The sequence below is a fragment of the Ailuropoda melanoleuca genome, chromosome 7 (genome assembly GCF_002007445.2).
Source record: "Ailuropoda melanoleuca isolate Jingjing chromosome 7, ASM200744v2, whole genome shotgun sequence".
Lineage (NCBI taxonomy): Eukaryota > Metazoa > Chordata > Mammalia > Carnivora > Ursidae > Ailuropoda > Ailuropoda melanoleuca.
Window position 1 is genome coordinate 11,438,515 of NC_048224.1, and position 19,524 is coordinate 11,458,038.

At 37.3% G+C, this 19,524-nt stretch overlaps 1 protein-coding gene across 5 annotated transcripts in view; it reads left to right on the plus strand.

The window, feature by feature from the left end:
- Window positions 1-19,524, plus strand: part of ADAMTSL1 (ADAMTS like 1) — an 861,688-nt gene that overhangs the window by 526,687 nt on the left and 315,477 nt on the right. For all 5 annotated transcript variants that reach the window (XM_019801253.2, XM_034663958.1, XM_034663959.1 and 2 more), the window contains exon 4: window positions 18,700-18,745. In XM_019801253.2, the coding sequence (XP_019656812.2) occupies window positions 18,700-18,745 (46 nt within the window). The remainder of the gene's footprint in view (window positions 1-18,699; window positions 18,746-19,524) is intronic.

Here is a 19,524-nt window from a genome sequence, read left to right on the forward strand (position 1 = left end):
TTGTATTGAATTTTTGAGTTGAATAGAATTTTTTTGGAGCTGAATGAAATTATTAGATGAACAAGAAATAAAATCATCACACTGTGGAGGTGCCTAAAAAAGGGGGATTATGATATTATTCCAAAGGGATGTGGCTGCCAGAATGTTGTCAATATAAATATAGAAAAACTAAAATAAACATCCTCAAGGAGTCTTATCTCACAGTAATGGGGAAGATCATTCAAACTTGTCATTTCATAATAATTGTGCTAAGGGAAAGTAAGCTAACTCCTCTGATTTTTTAATTGCAAACATAATTTTTCTCCCATAAAAATATTGATACTTACAGTAATATAAGCTTTAGTTAGCAAGTAATTTCCACACCATATAATAATAAATACCAAAAGAAAAATTTTAACATTAAGATTTGGCTTCTTAAACAAATATTTTTTTCTTTTAAAGTCATCTCATCTCTATCATAACATCCAATTAAGGTTCACGGGACTTGTTTTAAGAGGTTTTAGAACTTTCAGCTAAAATAAGCCCCAAAGCAAGATTTATCTGTTATTCTTCATCTAGTGTGTATATTATCAGCCTTGTTTTCATTGGAAATGCTTGAGTTTTTGTTTAAAGGAAAGATATACAAGTTCAGAATGGGTCTGACTACCCTGTCATTTAAATGAGATGGTCTTTTCATTGTGTTAGGGAAGATTTCACATTTTAGGATGTTTAAGAGTTTGTGGTTGCCTTCCTTTTACTTTCTGGGTTAAAGCCCAATCTAAATGTATTACCAGGACTTCTAATAGTCCTCTAATAGTCCAGATCATATATCTTAGAGGGACTTTTTTCCCCTCTTCTAAGATCTGACCTCCTTTCAGGAGGAGAATACTGAATGTTTGGAACGAATTTGTAGCCTATATTATCCCATAAACCGGTTTGTTAGAATAAAAAATGGTTGGAAATGTGTTTGGTGTCCATAACCCCTACTAGCCATATTGGGAATTTGTAACTCTTGGCTGTCTTTTTTCTGTTTATTTAAAAATTCTTTATTTGGCCAGTTCAATAGCCCATGTGAAGTTTTTATTTCTCCTCAATTTTCTTTTTTTTTTTAAGCTACTTTATTGAGGTATCTTTGACATGTAAAAAGAGCATATATTTAAGGTGTACAACTTAATGTTTCAGTATATTTATACATTGTGAAAAGATCACTACAGAGAAGCTAAATAATTTATCCATCACACCTACATAGTTACTGTATGTGTACATATATGTTGAGAAGATTTAAGAGGTATCCTCTTTCAATTTTCAAGTATATAATACAGTATTGTTAACTATTACCACCATGCTATACATTAAATCTCCCAGACTCATTCATCTTGCATAGCAGAAACTTTGTACCCTTTGACCAACATCTCCTCATTTCCCCCTCTCCTCTGCTCCTGGTAAAATTATACTTGCTCTCTGCTTTTAAGAGTTTCACTATTTCAGATTCCACTTATAAGTGCGATCATGCAGTGCTGTCTTTCTGTGTCTGGCTTATTTCACTTAGCATAATATCCTCCAGATTCTTCCATGTTGTCACAAATGGCAGGACTTCCGTCTTTTTAAGACTAAATAATATTCCATTGCATGTATATACCACATTTTCTTCATCCATTCCTCTGTCAATGGACGTTTGGATTGTTCCCATGTCTTGGCTATTATGAATAATCTTGCAGTGAAAATGGGTGCAGCTATCTTTTCAAGATCCAGATTTCATTTCCTTTGGATATATACTTAGAAGTACAATTGCTGGATCATGTAATAGTTATGTTTTTAATTTTTTGAGGAACTTCCATACTCTTCCATAATAGTTTTACCAATTTACCAATTTGATTCCTACCAACAGTACAAAGTTTCCTTTTTCTTTACATCTCACCAATACTTGTTACTTTTTGTCATTTTGATAATAGCCATTCTAACAGGTATGAGTTGATATCTCATTGTGGTTTTGACTTGCATTTCCCTGATGATTAGTGATGTTGAGCACCTTTTCATGTGCCTGATGGCCATTTGTGTATCTTCTTTTGGGAAATGTCTATTCAGGTTCTTTGCCCATTTTTTAGTTGGAATATTTGGTCTTTTACAATTGATTGTGGGAGTATATTTTGGATATTAACCCTTTATCAGATACATGCAAATGTCATCTCCCATTATGTAGATTGCCTTTTAACTTTGTCGATTATTTCCTTTGCTGTACAGAAGCTTTTTGGTTTCATCTAGTCCCACTTACCTATTTTTGTTTTGGCTGCATGTGGTTTTGGTGTCATGACAGAAATCATGGCCAACACCAATGTCAAGAAGCTTTTTCCTTATTTTCTTCTAGCAATTTTATAGTTCCAGGTCTTCGATTTAAGTCTTTCACCCATTTTGAGTTGATTTTTGCATGCACTGTGAGAATACGGGTCCAATTTAATTCTCGTGCATGTGGATATCCAGTTTTCCCAACATCTTTTATTGAAGAGACTATCTTTTCCCCATTGTGAGTCCTTGGCACCCTTGTCAAAGATTAGCTGACTCTATCTGTGTGAGCATACTTTGGAGCTCTTTGTTTTGCTCCATTGGTCTAAATGTCTGTTTTCATGCAGTGCCAGACTGCTTTGTTTACTATAACTTTGCAATATAGTTTGAAAGGAGGAAGTGTGGTGCCTCTGGCTTTGTTCTTTCTCAGGATTTCTTTGGCTATTTGGGGTCCTTTGAAGTTCCACATGGATTTTAGGTTTGTTTCTCTATACCTGTAAAGAATGCCATTGGGATTTTGAGAGGGAGCGTACTGAATCTAAAGATCACGTAGGTATTAAGGACATTTTAACACTATGGAGATTCTTCTGATCTGTGAGCCTGGGTTATCTTTCCACTTATATATGTCTTTAATTTCTTTCATCATTGTTTTATAGTTTTCAGGGTATAAGTCTTTCACCTAACTGGTTAAGTTTATTCTTAAGCATTTTATTCTCTTTGATGCAGTTGTAAATGGGATTTTCTAAATTTCCTCTTCAGATAGTCTTATTAATATGTAGAAATGCCACTAATTTTTTTTAAAGATTTTATTTATTTATTTGACAGAGATAGAGACAGCCAGCGAGAGAGGGAACACAAGCAGGGGGAGTGGGAGAGGAAGAAGCAGGCTCATAGCGGAGGAGCCTGATGTGGGGCTCGATCCCATAATGCCGGGATCACGCCCTGAGCCGAAGGCAGACGCCTAACGACTGCGCCACCCAGGCACCCCGAAATGCCACTAATTTTTATGTTGATTTTGTATCCTGAAACTTTATTGAATTTATTAGTTATAATAGTTTTTGTTGTTGTCCAATCTTTAAATTTTTCTACATATATGATCATGCAATCTGCAGAGATCATTTTGTTTCTTCTTTTCCAATTTGGATGCCTCTTATTTCATGTCTAATTGCTTCAACTAGGACTTTTGGTACTATGTTAAATAGAATGGGCATTCTTGCTTATATTGCATCTTAGAGGAAAAGCTTTCAGTTTTTCCCCGTTGGTTACGATGTTAGCTGTGGGTTGTTCAAATATGACGTTCATTGTTTTGAGGTAAGTTCCTTTTACACCTATTTTTAAAGGTTTTTTTTTTCTTATCATGAACAGATACTGAATTTTGTCAACTCATTTTCCTGCATCTGCTGAGATGACCATGTGGTTTTTATCTTTCATTCTGTTAATGTGTTATATGACTTTGATTGATTCGCATATGTTGTACTGCCCTTGCATCCCCCAGATAAGTCCTGCTTGGTCATGGTGTATAATCCTTGCAATGTGCTGTTGAATTCAGTTGGCTAGAATTGTATTGATGATTTTTGCAACCATGTGCATTAGGGATATTGGCCTATAGTTTTCTTTACTTGCAGTGCATTTGTCTGGCTTTGGTATCAGAGCGATACTAGCCTCATAAGATTAGTTTGGAAGTGTTCCATTTTCTTCTACTCCATGGAAGAGTTTAAGAAGAATTGGTATTATTATTGTTTAATGTTTGGTAGAGTTCTTCAGTGAAACCATTAGGCTCCGGCTTTTCTTTGTTAGGAGGTATTTGATTATTGATTCAATCTTCTTATTTGTTATTGGTCTGAATTAGAAAAAGGACAAACTAAGTCCACAGTTATCAGAAAAAAAGGAAATAATAAAGATGAGATCAGAAATGAAGCAAATAGAGCTGAAAAAACAATGGAAAAATTCAACTAAACTGCGAGTTGGGTTTTTTTGCAGAGATAAACAAAATCAACAAACTTTTGGCTAGACTAAGGGAAAAAGAGAGAAGATGCAAATAAAATTGGAAATGAAAGACAAGGCATTACAATGGATGCCTCAGAAATTAAAAGGCCCATAAGGGACTATGATGAACAATTACCAACAAATTGGATAACGTAGAAGAAATGGGTAAATTCTTGAAAATGTATAACTTTCTAAGAGTGAATCTCTTCAATCTTCATTCGTTCAGTTAATAAATGTTTACCGAACATCTACCATGTATAGGCAAATTGCTAGGTATAACTAAGGATAAAAGGCCCAAGGGTTAAGGATCTCCTTTGGAAGATTTACCAAATTATTAAGTTCCTACTCAAGTTTCTACTGATTGTAGTTGCACAATATTGTAAGAAGAGAATTCCACCCAGTTCTGTAAATAGATAACACATATGCAGCAAAGGTCTTAACCCTAGCTGTACTCTAGAATCATCTGGAAATCTTAAAAAAAAAAAAATCTGGGCCCTGCTGAAAACCAATTAAATTGAAATCTCTAGAGGTGGAGCCCTGATCTCTATAAATTTTAAAAAAGCTTTCCAAATAATTTTAATGTATATCCAGTGTTAAAACTGCTGCTCTTTTGAAGGGGATGATAGTGAAATGATTCAGGCTTCTGGGAATTTAGAGATTGGGGTAATAAAGAAAAGAAGAGACTTTCCAATAAAGAAATTTGTATATGTTTACATTTCTCACTCAAGTTTCTATGAAATGATCCAATCTGTATCATGGGAGGAAAGTCCTGGGCATGAGCATATCAGGACATAGAAGTAGTGATTGTCCCTTCACATCAGCAAGCCACGGGAATAACTTTTCTGAGTAGTAATGCACTTGTCTAGTATTAGTCAAGGTCAACCTTCCCCAAATTGGCAAATGGACTAAGTAATTTCTCAAGTTTTCTTCCATTCCATTATTAAGCTTTCAAGTATGACCTTTATGCCTCCAGGTTGTTAGTGAATGACTAAGTTAATGCCCAGTAGGCTGGGTATTTTATGCAAATTCTCTGGGATCCATCTGCCTTCAATTCATTAAATTCCTTATCCAGTGTGGAGTTTAACTGTCTACCTTCAATTCAGCATCTATCATTACCCTTAATAGGCTTCCTAATAGTACTCAAATTCTGTTATCTCTATTTGAGCCCAATTTATGCAATAGAAAAGAGGGGTTTATCCAGCCCTGTTTTGCTTAGTTTCAACCGCTGGGGGATAGGGGGTTGGCAAGAAGGAGGGAGAAGCCGGGTGAAGGATAAATGGAAAGAGAGAGAGATTAATAGAAATTAAAGGCACAGCAGATATTACGAGCTAAAGACCAGGAACATCAGAATTGCATACACTGAGGGAAGGATGTTTTACCTAGAGGCAAAAAGAATAAAGATAGAATACTCAGTAACCTCATATTCATGAGCAATCATCAGCTGAAACCCATAACTACATATGCCAACCTTAAGTAACTGTACAGCCAATCCTTACCTTTGTGCTTTGGGGTAGGACTCACTGGTCAAGACTGAGATCTTTTCCTACTGGGAGAGAGTCACCAGTTTGGGAACCTGGCTGTCATAATAGTGTGTTTCACTGTCTCTATGAGACCCTTTCACCTATTTTGTAGACTATCCCCTTTATTATTTTTTTTAATCAAACTACTAATTTTGAATCTTGGCCCCACCATGTTCTAGCTATGTGACACTGGATTGGGTTTTTAGTTTTTCTGGAATTTTGTTTGCTCATCTATGATGTCAAGTGGGCAGTGCCTGGAACAGAATAGGTGTTCAATAAATATTTATATCCAACAAATGTCTAAGGTGTCCTTCAGCTCAAAAACTGAATGTGTGACCCTGAGACAGAGGCCTTTTCTCCTCCACATATGCAGTCAAAACCCATTTTGCTGCCAGATAGGAAGAGGAACAAAAGCTGCTCTTAATATGAATGGTTTTAAAGAAATATGTTATTCTCCAGGCCCCCATCTTGCAACGGACATCTGGGTGATAGGGGCGGATTGAAGAACTTTTGTCTCTAGCCAAAAGAATTCATAAATTCCCAGCTCCAGGGTTGTATCGGGTGAGGTTGTGAGAGTCCTAGAGTTTCATAATATACATTTTCCTCATGGGGAAGATGGAAAAGTTGGACTTGATATTGCTAAAACACATTTGTTTTTATTCTCATTCTTTGCCTCTTTTGGCTACTGAGCAAATGTAAGATCATTTGCAAACCTTATGGCATGTGTGTATGTATAATAAAGTGCACGTCCTTCCTGCTGGTGGATCTTGAGCCAAAGGCAGCAATCCCCCTACCCCACACCCTGCCATCTTTCAGAGGGAGCAAATGCATCGCAGTGACAAATACAACTTAGAGTAAATAGGTGAAAATAAACAGTCTGGAAAAAAAAAAAAGCCAGAGTTTTTTTCCTCTGGTAGCTGTTTTGTTTCATTTTACACTTTTCATCTTCATTTTATAATAGAAAGATTCCAACCGGGTTTCAGAGTTCAAAAACTTGGAGCAAATATTAGACTAAAAATTCTTCATGGCATCCTGATAGCCTTTCCTTCTGTTCTATATCTTCTCTCTTCCTTTGACCCACTTGCCCTTCCTTCCTGTCCTTCCTCCCTGCCTCCTTCCTTCTTTTCTTCTCTCAAGAAATGCTTGTGGAGTGCTAACTATACACCAGGCACTTTGCTGGGGACTGGGGCTCAGAGAGCAAAAAAAGACCGCAGGAAGAAAAAAGCAAATAAAAGAAACCAAAAATATGGTTGGTTTTTTTTAAGTGAAAACAGTCCTGGACAGCTAGAGGACTGTCCTTGTCCTTTAAAATGCTGACCACTTTGTCCTCTCTTGGCCTCTTCTAGTGAGCCTCTTACGTACAATGTCCTTCCGTGCCCATGCCCAGCTAGCAAAATTCTTAATGTTATTTAAAGTTGCTTCCTCTGCAATGTCCCTTAGTCTCACTTTGCTATACTTAAAAGTCATTCTTGTTCACACCACTTTGAGTTACCTTTCCATAAACTGGCATGTGTTACAGTTATGTGTATGGCCCTGACTCCCACTATACTATATGGGCACAGGTTTTATCTTGCTTGTCTTTATATCTTCCTGCCTTGCACATAGTAGGTACCTACCCAGTTCAGTGTTGGATGAATTTACTGAATAGAATATTAGGGCCAGGAACCTGCCATAAGGCTGTTTCTTGAGTGACCCTTTCTCCCATCACACCCTTGGAATGCATGGGGCCCATACGGGACATCACACCTAAGATACTGTCTTAAGTACTTCTCTCTCCAAGTCCTTTTGTATTTAGTGTCCAGACCATACCCATTAGTTGTTGATATGAAGTAGACTGTTGTGTGCTTTATGTGGACTGGCGTGGATTTTTTCCCAACTAAATTATAACTTCAAAAGAGTCAGAAAGGTCATCATTTTTCTATCTTTCACAGCGCCTTGCATAGTACTGGTTCAGATTGGAGGCCCAATAAATGTGTTACGTGACTATAAATCTGAAAGCATTGTACAAAAGCTTGTTAGCCAGAAACCCTGCACAAGGGCTCACTTTCACCATCAGACTGCTTATTGCACATTTTCTCATTAGATTTTCTGAGCAGTATGCTTGGAGCATTTTCAGGATTCATTAGAAGTTGGGCATGATCGTTATGGTTTACATTGTCATTGTTCTTGCTTTTTGCTTTTTTGATTGCATGAGCATACCCCTCATTTTCATAACCTCAGCCCATATTTGTGAGAACGCAATGCCTTGTTGTAGCATGTCTGTCTTTGAAGAACAGGCAGAGATATGTAAAATCATACTTGTTTGGAAAAAAAACTTGGCAGGGATTTTTGTAGTTGTAATTTAGAACATACCAAACACTCATAATAGCCAATAAACCAATTTGAAACTCATAGGACAAACTCCAAAATTCAGGCTATAATATCCTCACGTAAGTCTAAATTTTAATTCAGCAGCTCTGCAGCCTCCTAGCTGCTGCTAGAGAATCTGTAAAAGTTAGAGAAGATTTCCTTCGTTTCCTATGGTAGAGAACAGATCAAACAAGCAGAGGGAATGTCTTCTCCGACTGTTTTCTCCAACCCTACATCACTTCCATTCATATTGAATTTGCTGTCTATGTGAAGTTTTAGTGACGCTCTCTGGATACATGAACCAGGGTCTCCAAGCTGGTACAGCATTCAGAATGTTTTCATAGTGGGAGATTAGTATAGAGCAGAAGTGTTGAATTATAAAACTAAGGTTACAAAAATATGTTACCTATGCCAAAGAAACACTTTTAAGTCAAGATCTCAATTTATGGCACTGTTTTAAAATTTGGGCCTCTGATACCCACCCCCCCCGTTCTGTTTGAAAATTGCTTTGAAAATGCAGCTTTTAAGCCAACTGTTCTTTTGGCTTCTGAGGCCACGTTAGAGCCTCTGGCAGATTGAGAAGAGCTAGTGTGACACTAGGGCTCTGTCTGTTCCCAGCCAGCTCACCTACTGATGGATGATGCCTGGCAGCATGCCTCCTTGTTGTTTGTTGTATTATTACGACAGAAAGCATTTTCAAAAGCTACATTTATCAAGTTGTCATAATAGTTTGGCTTGTATATCTATCTACTCAGAAAAAAAAATAAATCTCTCCCTTAGCACTAATCTGTTTGAGCCACGTGATGCATCACATGCCAAAGAGGCAGTCCAAAATGAATAGGGCGTTCTGAGTGAATGTGGGGACCTTTCAACTAAATGCCTAAAAGAAGAGAGATGTTTTATGCATGCATTTGAAAATCCCATAGCACCAAAGACCTGTCTTTCCCTTGTTTCAAGGGTACTTTTCCATTGCTGGTTGTGGGTGTTGCATATGCATTATTTCTAGAATTTTGGTTACTTTGTCGACGGAAGGAGGTTTAACCTCAAGGAGGAAAAACATCGAAGTTTGCCACAAAGAAGGCCAAAGACATCGTTTAATGTTTAAGATCTGTTTTTCATTGGCAAGTGTCACCAGATTAAGCATTACTTGTTTGGGTTGTTTTGAAGATTATATTTATTTTTTTTAGAGAGAGAAAGAGCACGAGCAGGGGGGTGGGGAGAAGAGGGAGAGGGAGAAACAGACTCCCTGCTGAGCAGGGAGACTGATGTGGGGCTCAATCCCAGGACCCAGAGATTATGATTTGAGCCAAAGGCAGGTGCTTAACCAACTGAGCCACTCAGGTGCCCTGAACATTACTTGTGATGGAGAATCTTATAAGCAAGTTTCTTATTACTTGAGATAGGTGGTTGTTTGGGAGCTCATGACTGTTGGAGCTGGGTAGAGAGATTCAAAGTCTTTGTCCAGAGTTAACATGTACTCATTATATGTTTGTTAAAAATATTTCAAATCTAGGGGTGCCTGGGTAGCTCAGTAAGTTAAGTGTCTGACTTGATTTTGGTTCATGCCTCTATCTCAGGGTCATGAGTCAAGGCTTAAGATTCTCTCTCTCCCTCTCCTCTGCCCCTCCCCAACTCTTGCTCTTTCTCTCTCTTTCTCAAAGAAAATATTTCAAATCTATTAATGTTAATAAACCACTCACTGGGGATGCATACTAGGACATCTCTAATTATTCAGAGATATAGTACATAATGAATATATAATATAAACATGGTTATCTGTAGGTACTTTTTTATTGAGATATAATTGACATATAACATTGTACAGGTTCAAGGTATATAATGTGTTGACTTGGTGGGGGTTGTTCCCCATTTTTCTCATCCCCAGTCCCCCTTCCCTTTGCAATCATCAGCTCATTCTCTGTATCTGTAGGTCTGATTCTATTGTTTGTTTATTCATTTGTTTTGTTTTTTAGATTCCACATATGAGTGAAATCATATGGTATTTGCTCTTCTCAGTCTGTCTTATTTTTCTTAACATAATGCCTTCTGGGTCCATCCATGTTGTTCCAAATAGCAAGCTCTCATCCTTTGTTTCGACTGCATAATATTCCAGTGTGTGTGTGTGTGTGTGTGTGTGTGTGTGTGTGTGTGTGTGTGTGTGTGTATCACATCTTCTTTATCCATTCGCCAGTCAGTAGACACTTAGGATGCTTCTGTATCTTGGCTATTGTAAATAATGCTACAATAAACAGAGAGATGCCTATGTCTTTTCAAATTAATGTTTTCATTTTCTTTGAGTAAATACCCAGTCGTGGAATTATTGGATCATATTGTATTTCTATTTTTAATTTTTTGAGGAAACTTCCTACTACTTTCTGCAGTGGCTGCACCAATTTACTTTCCCACCAACAGTGCACAAGGGTTCTTTTTTCTCCATGTGCTCACCAATACTTGTTATTTCTTGTCTTTTTTTTATTTTAGCCATTCTGATGGTGTGAAGTGATCTCATTGTGGTTGTGATTTGCATTTTTCTGTTGATTAGTGATGTTGAGCATCTTTTCGTGTATCTGTTGGCCATTAGATGTCTTCTTTGGAGAAATATCTATTCAGATTCTCGGCCCATGTTTTAATCAGATTCTTTCTTTCTTTTTTTTTTTCTTTTTTTTTTTTTAGGTGGCATAGATATTTTATTTTTTTAAATTTTTTTTATTATATTATGTTAGTCACCATACAGTACATCCCTGGTTTCCGACGTAAAGTTCGGTGATTCATTAGTTGCGTATAACACCCAGTGCACCATGCAACACGTGCCCCCCTCACTACCCATCACCAGTCCATCCCATTCCCCCACCCTCCTCCCCTCTGAAGCCCTCAGTTTGTTTCTCAGAGTCCATAGTCTCTCCTGCTTCATTCCCCCTTCTGATTACCCCCCCCTTTATTTATCCCTTTCTTCCCCTACCGATCTTCCTAGTTCTTGTGTTCCATGTGGTTTTGATTTGAATTTCCCTGATGGCTAATGATTTTGAACACTTTTTCATGTGTCTGTTAGCCATTCGTGTGTCATCATTGGAAAAGTGTCTGTTCATATCTTCTGCCCATTTTATGATTTGTTTATTTGTTTCTCGCATATTGAGTTTGAGAAGTTCTTTGTAGANGAGAAGTTCTTTGTAGATCTTGGATACCAGTCTTTTATCTGTAGCGTCATTTGCAAATATATTCTCCCATTCCGTGGGCTGCCTCTTAGTTTTTTTGACTGTTTCCTTGGCTGTGCAGAAGCTTTTGATCTTGATGAAGTCCCACAAGTTCATTTTATCTTTTGCTCTTTCTTTCTTTATTGGTGTTGAGTTGTATAAATTCTTTATATATTTTGCATATTAAATCCTTATCAGATATATCACAAAAATTTTACGGCATACAACATATTGATTTGATGCATCTACATATTGCAACGTGATTTCCACTTTTGTATTAGCTAACATCTCGAACATGCCACATAGTTGTCATTTCTGTGGTGGAAACAATTAAGATCTCTCTTAGAAATTTTGAAGTTAATGATAGAGTGTTTTATCTATAATCACTATGCTCTGCATTTGATTTTAGTAGATTTATTTGTCTACTAGTTGCAAGTTTGTACCCTTAAACTACATCTCCCCAGTTCCTCCCCACACACACACCCCATGATAACTACCATTCTACTCTGTTTCTATGTAGATACTTTTTCAAGAAGGGGTAGGTGCTGAACTTGCTCCTCTTGCTGGGACCAAGCACCACACAAATAAAGTTTCCACATGAACAAGGCTCATTTTGATTCTCATGAAAGACATTCTAAATCAGAATTAAATAATAATCATTTAAATATGGAATAAAATGCCGAGCATTAAAGCCTTACTTTTCTTTTTTTTTTTTTAATATTTTATTTATTTATTTGACAGAGAGATAGCCAGCGAGAGAGGGAACACAGCAGGGGGAGTGGGAGAGGAAGAAGCAGGCCCAGCCGAGGAGCCCGATGTGGGACTCGATCCCGGAACGCCGGGATCACGCCCTGAGTCGAAGGCAGACGCTTAACGACTGCGCTACCCAGGCGCCCCATAAAGCCTTACTTTTCTTAAACAGAAGAGTGAAAGAGAGGGGCGCCTGGGTGGCTCAGTCGTTAAGCGTCTGCCTTTGGCTCAGGGCATGATCCCGGCGTTCTGGGATAGAGCCCCACATCAGGCTCCTCCGCTAGGAGCCTGCTTCTTCCTCTCTCACTCCCCCTGCTTGTGTTCCCTCTCTCGCTGGCTGTCTCTGTCAAATAAATAAATAAAATCTTTAAAAAAAAAAAAAAAAGAAGAGTGAAAGAGAGCTGAATTAAAGAAGAGAACACAGGACTTAGGACACCCACTGCTAACATGTCCTCTAACTCCTTTTTCTCCCCCATGCAAGGCAAGACCACCACTAACCATCTGTGATGTACAGACTCCAGTTCTTCTAAACCCTAGGTTTTTATCTTCGGGTTTGACCCATGGATGAGGACAGTGAGCGTCTGAGGATAGCTTTATACACAGGGTCCAGAGGTTCATGTAACTTCCTTCTTAATGACTAAGTTGATTGGTATCAAGTGTTGTTTCCTGAAAGAACCTCTTACACTAATGTGTCTGCGGAAAATGAAAAGCAGCCCAATGGTGCATTTGCACTTGGTCCTCTTAAGTGTTCTCAGAATTTGTTATTCCTCTTGAGGTCTTTGTAAAAAAAAAAAAAAAGTCCCAGAAATGTAGAAGTGCTTTCACTGGCTCCTTGGAGACATCCTCCTGCAAGATCGTTCCAGTGACTATTGCAATGTTCAAATTGAAGTCAGGGAGGAAAACCACGCACCGACACTGCACGAAGTTCTGGTTCCAGCTGTAAGACTGCTCCTCTTGTCAGATTTATGCCCATTTTAGGATCCACAGTCTAAAGGACCCAGTGTCCTTCTGTCAGCTTCAACTGCTGATATGCTTTTATACCTGCTCTCTTGTGAAAAGCTCATGGTATCCCTCTGGATCACTAAAAAGAGAGGGATAAGCAGATGAACGATCATATTTATTTTAAAGTTCTTTGCCCGTGAGTGCATATTTGAAAGCCAGGAGGTATTCCAAGAAATACAGTAACCTGTTCTGACTGAGCAGCTCTCTTCGCTTTTGGAAATCAAAGGCAAAGCTTCACGAGCAGTATTTAAGAATCCTGGAGTCTTAAACAAACAGTTACCACACTTTCCTGAAACTCTTTACTGGCACCAAGGATGAGTCTGGTTATGTCCCCAGAAGAATCTGTTTGCTTAGGGAGAAAATGAGAAGAATTTTGAGGTAAAAATGGATGTGTTTTACCCATTTTTTAAAATTCTTAGTGAGAGATAAGTTGCATATGCCTCCCTCTTTTAAAGACTTAAATTATATAAGTGGGAGGGTGGGGAAGTAGGGGACCAACAAATTGCTAAAGCCTGGAAAGAGAGCTTTTAATTTTCCATGGTAATTCATTTCTACTATGGTTGTCAAATTATAGTAATTGAAACTAAGATATCAGGATTTTAAGAATTGGAACAGTTTGGATGGTTTGTTGTGCGTTAATGAGAGACCAATAAAGTGTGCCTCAAGCTTACACTAATCTCATTAGAAGTGAATTAAAGTCGGAATAATTCAGAAATAATAGCTTGTGATTGAGATGATTTCCATTTTTGAGAGAGGGAATTAAGTCAAAATTAATAAATGACTGGCTAGGGGTAAAGTGCTAAAATAAATAAGGAAATAAATAAGGAACTTTCCATTACAAATCAGGTTTGGAATAGATTTGAATATTTATATTTTGTTCTTTCATACTTGAACCAGTTCTGAGTCCTTAATTGGAGGCCTTAGCTCACTAAATTCAGTCCTGAAACTATTCTGTAGTTTATGTCGAAAGGATGCATTTACTTAAAATCTCTGTTATCAGTGGACTATAGCTTGCTTTGGAAACCATTTTGGATTGAAATTTCTGCTTGTTTCCATTCCCAGAGGTGAATTTTATTTTGCTTATATGTGAAGGAAACCACTTGGCTGTTTTATGTTAATGAACTGCTAAAGAAAGGAAGAAAATATTTTTTACTGTTTGACCCTCAAATGAGGCTTTTGTGCCCAGATAAGTGTCTTAGATGAAGAAATTCACACTTGGCACGAATTAAATCCTTGTGGTGGAATAGTCACTTCATTAACTGAAATAAAATTTATATTCAGGTTTAATAAATTTGAACTTTTAAAAAGTATAAGCTTCTCTGCACTGAAGTTCTTTCATGTTACATTTTATAGAGCAGTGTGGTTCTCTTGGAGATGTTCCAGATGTAAAATGTGTGTATAGGTATCCTTTACTTACAAAAAGTGAATTTACCAGAACTGAAGAGCAGCTGATAAATTGATACAGTAACAGTGAGGTGCAATTAACCCCCAGGCCAACTCTCTGCTTGGTTTCCAGATTTCACCTGTGTGTTAATGTGTTAATATGTTAATGTGTTAATATTTTGCACATCTTTTTTTTTTAAGATTTTATTTATTTATTTGTCAGAGAGAGAGAGAGAGCAAGCACGCAGGGGGAGCGACAGGCAGAGTGAGTAGCAGGCTCTCTGCTGAGCAGGGAGCCCGATGAAGAACTCAATCCCAGGACCCTGGGATCATGACCTGAGCTGAAGGGAGACACCCAACTGACCGAGCCACCCAGGCACCCCAATATTTTACACATCTTAAACACATCTTGTTCCTTTTTTTATTGTTTTACATGCTCTGGAGTTAGAGAAGTCTGGGTTCCAGTCCTTGGTTCTCTCTTTTCTCAATTTTCTCATCTATGAAATGGGAATAATAAAACCTTGCCGAGTTGTCAGAAGCTTATTGGTAATGTACACAGAACACGTAACTCTGGGCCAGATACCTCTAGAAGGCACTCAATATATCTTAGAAGCTAGAATTACTATTGTTATGTACAATTTTATATTGTATTTCAGTAACGAGGACCTTTCCAAAATCCAGCATTTCCACTTTAATATCATATTTCAGTCAAGTAAATGAAATAAGCTCTCACTAAATAAAGTAATACTATACAGTAAAGGGGAGGCTTAATTCAGGGGAAAAATGGAATTATTTCTAAATCAATATGAGATGTTAGACAGTTATCGGGTATTCTTTGGAAATTGCAGCAAGTGTTTCTCCTTGTTTTGTGTTTGTTTTTGTTTTTGCTAAATAAGAAGGATTTAAACTATTCTTTTATATTATGTGCTTACATCTCCTATTTTTCAAAGATGCTTTTAAAGCATGTGTTTGTGGTTGGAAATATATGGGGAAAGGCTCATTTGAGTTAATGAAGCAGGTATTTTTCTGCTTGTTTTGGTTTGATTTTTGGTAAATGATATCTTGATAATAACACCTTGGCATTGGAACAGAGCTTTTGTAAATTATCTCAGTTAGCGATCGAAACTTGGTGCCCCGCCGTCCCAACATACGTTAGACGGATGAGAAGGGTAAGACCCCAAGAGGGAAACAGGCTTATGCAAGGAGAAGAGTAGAATCTAGTACCTACATTTTCAAACTCCTCATTTCGAATTGTTTTCATTATTCCTTTCAGGGGGATAAGGCTAGGAAAAGAAAATAGAAGGAGGTGAAAAGCATAGAGCCTTAAGGTCTTAATGATTAACACCAGAGTTCACTTTTTTAAAGCAAGAAGTCATTGTGTCTCCTTGGTTTTAAAACATTTGGTGGTTCCCTTTTATTTATTGCCAAGTTCAAGATTAGAAGGTATTTCTCTCATCTACAGTTCCCCACATAAACCCCAAACTCCAGCAAAACCAAGCCATACCTTTTCATACTTCTATGCCTTTGCCTGTGGTTTCTTCTCTACATATTCTTAACCTTCTTTCAATGTCTATTATATTTTATAGCTATTATGCAATTAATTTATCAAATGTCTACATAATGCTTACTGTGTGCTAGGTACTGTTGGAAGTGCTTCACAAATATTAACTCAGTTTATCTCCATGATAATCCGGAGATAAGTAATAATATCCCATTTTACAGATAATAAAACTGAGATATTGAAACTGCAGAAGAGACTGAAATTTCAAAAAGAGGATTCTGGTTTGATAGTGGGTACTCTGAACCATTACACCATGTCACCTATGTACTCAGAATTTTAAAGCTGAAAAACTTATCACATTCAGCCAAGACCAATGTCTAAATGGCAGGCCACCTGAGGCCTCTAGGTTGTAGAATTCATTATCTTGCAAATTCACCATCAACTGGAACCTAGTTATCATCTTTTTAGACTCAGAAATCTGGTATTTTTCAACAATCATAGCAAGAACAGATCCTTTTCTTGGAGGTGGACTCACAATGACTTGGTCCATGAGATTGATGTTTCAAACTAGAATGATAGATTATTTATTAACTTACAATGAAAAATAGCACTACCACATGGACCAAAACACCCACATCAGCATGACAAGCCTAGTCTGCCTCTCAGCAGTCCTGAGAAACCAGACCACTCTTGGCAGTTGCTTGGTCAACATGGCATCATAACAAGGGGTATTCCTGGGACGAACAGAACATTCGTTGGCATTAGCTAAATTAGCATGAGGCATTTATATCATGATGGCAACAGCCTTGCCAATGGGACCTGGAGGACATGAAGTTCATTGTCCTTTTGCCTGGGACATTGCTGGGTTGGGCACTGACAAGGATATAGCTCCATCATTCTCTTCTTTTCTATGATTGCAATGCCTGGCCAGCCCTCCCTTTCCTTTCCCACATTCTATTGTTAATGTGTGTTAACATTGTCAAACTGGTCACAGTCAAGTCTTCAGGCCTGGGATCTTTGTATTTCTTTAAGACAGCTTTTGTGCAATTATATTTTCAGATGATACTCTCTTTTTGATAATATCCTCGAGACCTAATACAAGTACTATCTAGCTTTTCCTACACGGAATTATAAGGACATGAGTGGTTTTCTTAATACCAAGGACAAATCACATCCTTCTTCTTTGTATTCCCAGAAGTAAACGCATTGCCCAGCACATAATAGGAGCTCAACGGACATTTGCTGAACAAACAAGTAAATGAGGTGGTGGTAAATCATCATGATTATGAGTGTAAGCTCTGAAGCTGGATGGACTGGCTTCAAATCTCAGCTGTACTACTTAATGCTTGTGGGATTTGGGCAAGTTACTTAACATCCCTGAGCTTTAGTTTTCTTACCTGCAAAATGGGGGTAATAATAGTACCCTATCTCCCAGGGTTCTTGAAAAGACTAAATAAATAAATAAATTAATTAAGACATATAAATAAATTAAGACATATAAAGATGATATATTAATTGTATTCTATGTTAATACATATAAATAATTAATACATATAAAAAACTTAGAAATTTACCTGGGATTTCATATGATTAGCTATTAGTATAATCATTCTCTCAGCATTTTCTATTATATTTTTACTTGTTTTGTAAAAGGTATGACTTATTTTGCAAAGAACAGAGTACTGCTGTCCTTGTTTTAAATGACATCATTGAAATTGAATCAAAAAAATTGTTTTTGTTCACAGAAATTCAGGAAAATGTAAACTCCCGTGTAGTGCTGATGGGAGTATGGAACGGTACAACTTTTATGTGATTTGGCAATATTTATCAAGAGCCTTATAAAAGTTCATTCCCTTTAGTCCAGTAATTCCCCTTCTAGAACTTTATCTATCCTATAGCCATGGTCAGAAACTTAGATAAAGCATACACATGAACATAGTTTATCACAATATCATTTATCAAACCGCGAATTGGAAATTACTTAAATGACAAGTCATGGAAGAATGAGTACACAAACTATGTTATCTCATTTAATGGAATATTATGTAGCTCTCAAAGCTATGTCTTTAAAGTTATTTAACAGTGTGGAAAAATGCTTCCAAAAATGTTTAAGTGGAAAAAAAACCCAAACTACAAAATGGTATCGGTATTGCGATTTCCTCTACACGGAGAAAAAATCAACACAATCAAAATAATAGTGATTATTCTTCAATGAGGCAACTCTGGGAGATGTCATTTTTGTAATCGTTCTTTCCCAAACTCTACAGTGAGTGTGCATTTTAGAAGTAAAAAGAATTCTTCAGTAACTATGAGTTTTCATGTCCCTAGATGTATAATTTTAAGACATGTTGAGTATTAAGGCCCATTTTTACCGTATGCCAGATCTACATTTTTTTCAATGAAATATCTCTTCAGTCTTATACCAGAAATAATTAGGAAGACAGGATTCATTTTTGGAAAACCTTGCATTAATATTTCTTTGGTTAAATAAGCACCAACTGTAAGTACTTACTGTGAACATTTTTGGAAGCAAAATGAATGCTTAGTTTCCACCCTCATGGAGAAATCCGTTTCCATGCACGACTTCTTGAGATCTGCTGTTTAGTATTGGATAGGAACTTCTCTAAGAACAGTGTTACTCAGAAGAAAAGAAAGGTTCTTGTTAGTATTAAGAGAAACTTGTTTTTTATAAGTAGATAGTTTAAGTTTTGAGCCTTTCACAGGTAGTAATGATTTTCTTTTTCTTTTTGTCACCTAGGAGCTGTGAGGGAAGAAATATCCGATATAGAACATGCAGCAATGTGGTAAGTATTGTGCTTCTGTAATTGCAGTCGTGTATTTTTTAAAGAACTGAATCATTCTGGGCAGTTTTATGTATCCTGAGCAAAAAATCAATGAGCGTTTCAGTAAGGGTTATGTATCTCACCCTATAGTGATGATGCAACATTAAAAAATAGATATATTTAATATTCCTCAATATAAACTTTCAGTCAGTTGGCCAGATTGAAACTAACTAGACGGTTTCACACTAGGGACTCTGTTCCGTACTTCTCTGCTTTCTGGCTTTTCATATCTGAGTCTCTTGAGAACCAATAATAGAAATGATAAAAGGGAAACCACTGGGGTCTTGTGAAATAAGTATTAGTTAATCAAACTCGGATTTGACAAATTCATTCGTTCGTTCAACAAATACTATTCCTTGCCAACTATGTGTGAGGTACTTCACTAGTACAAGGAAAAATAACATGTGGTCACTGTCTGGAAACATCTGTGATAAAGTAAGAGATGCAGAGAGAGAAGATAGATGTGCACATAACCACATCCTAGCACAAAGTATGACAAATGCTCTAAGAAAGGGATAAAATTCTTTGTGGGCTAAAAATGGAGAGACAACTGAAGGGTCTTCAAGGAAAAAGGGTTTTCGATGGGGCCTAGAGGACCAAGAGGACTGTGACTAATCCACAACGAGTGTGAGGGGGTGACAGTCAGTCCAAGTAAAAGGACACAATGGACAACGTTGGATGCAGAAATGTTTAAGGTGTGCCCTGCATACGAATTTGGATAGGATTGTGCCTAGCAGTAT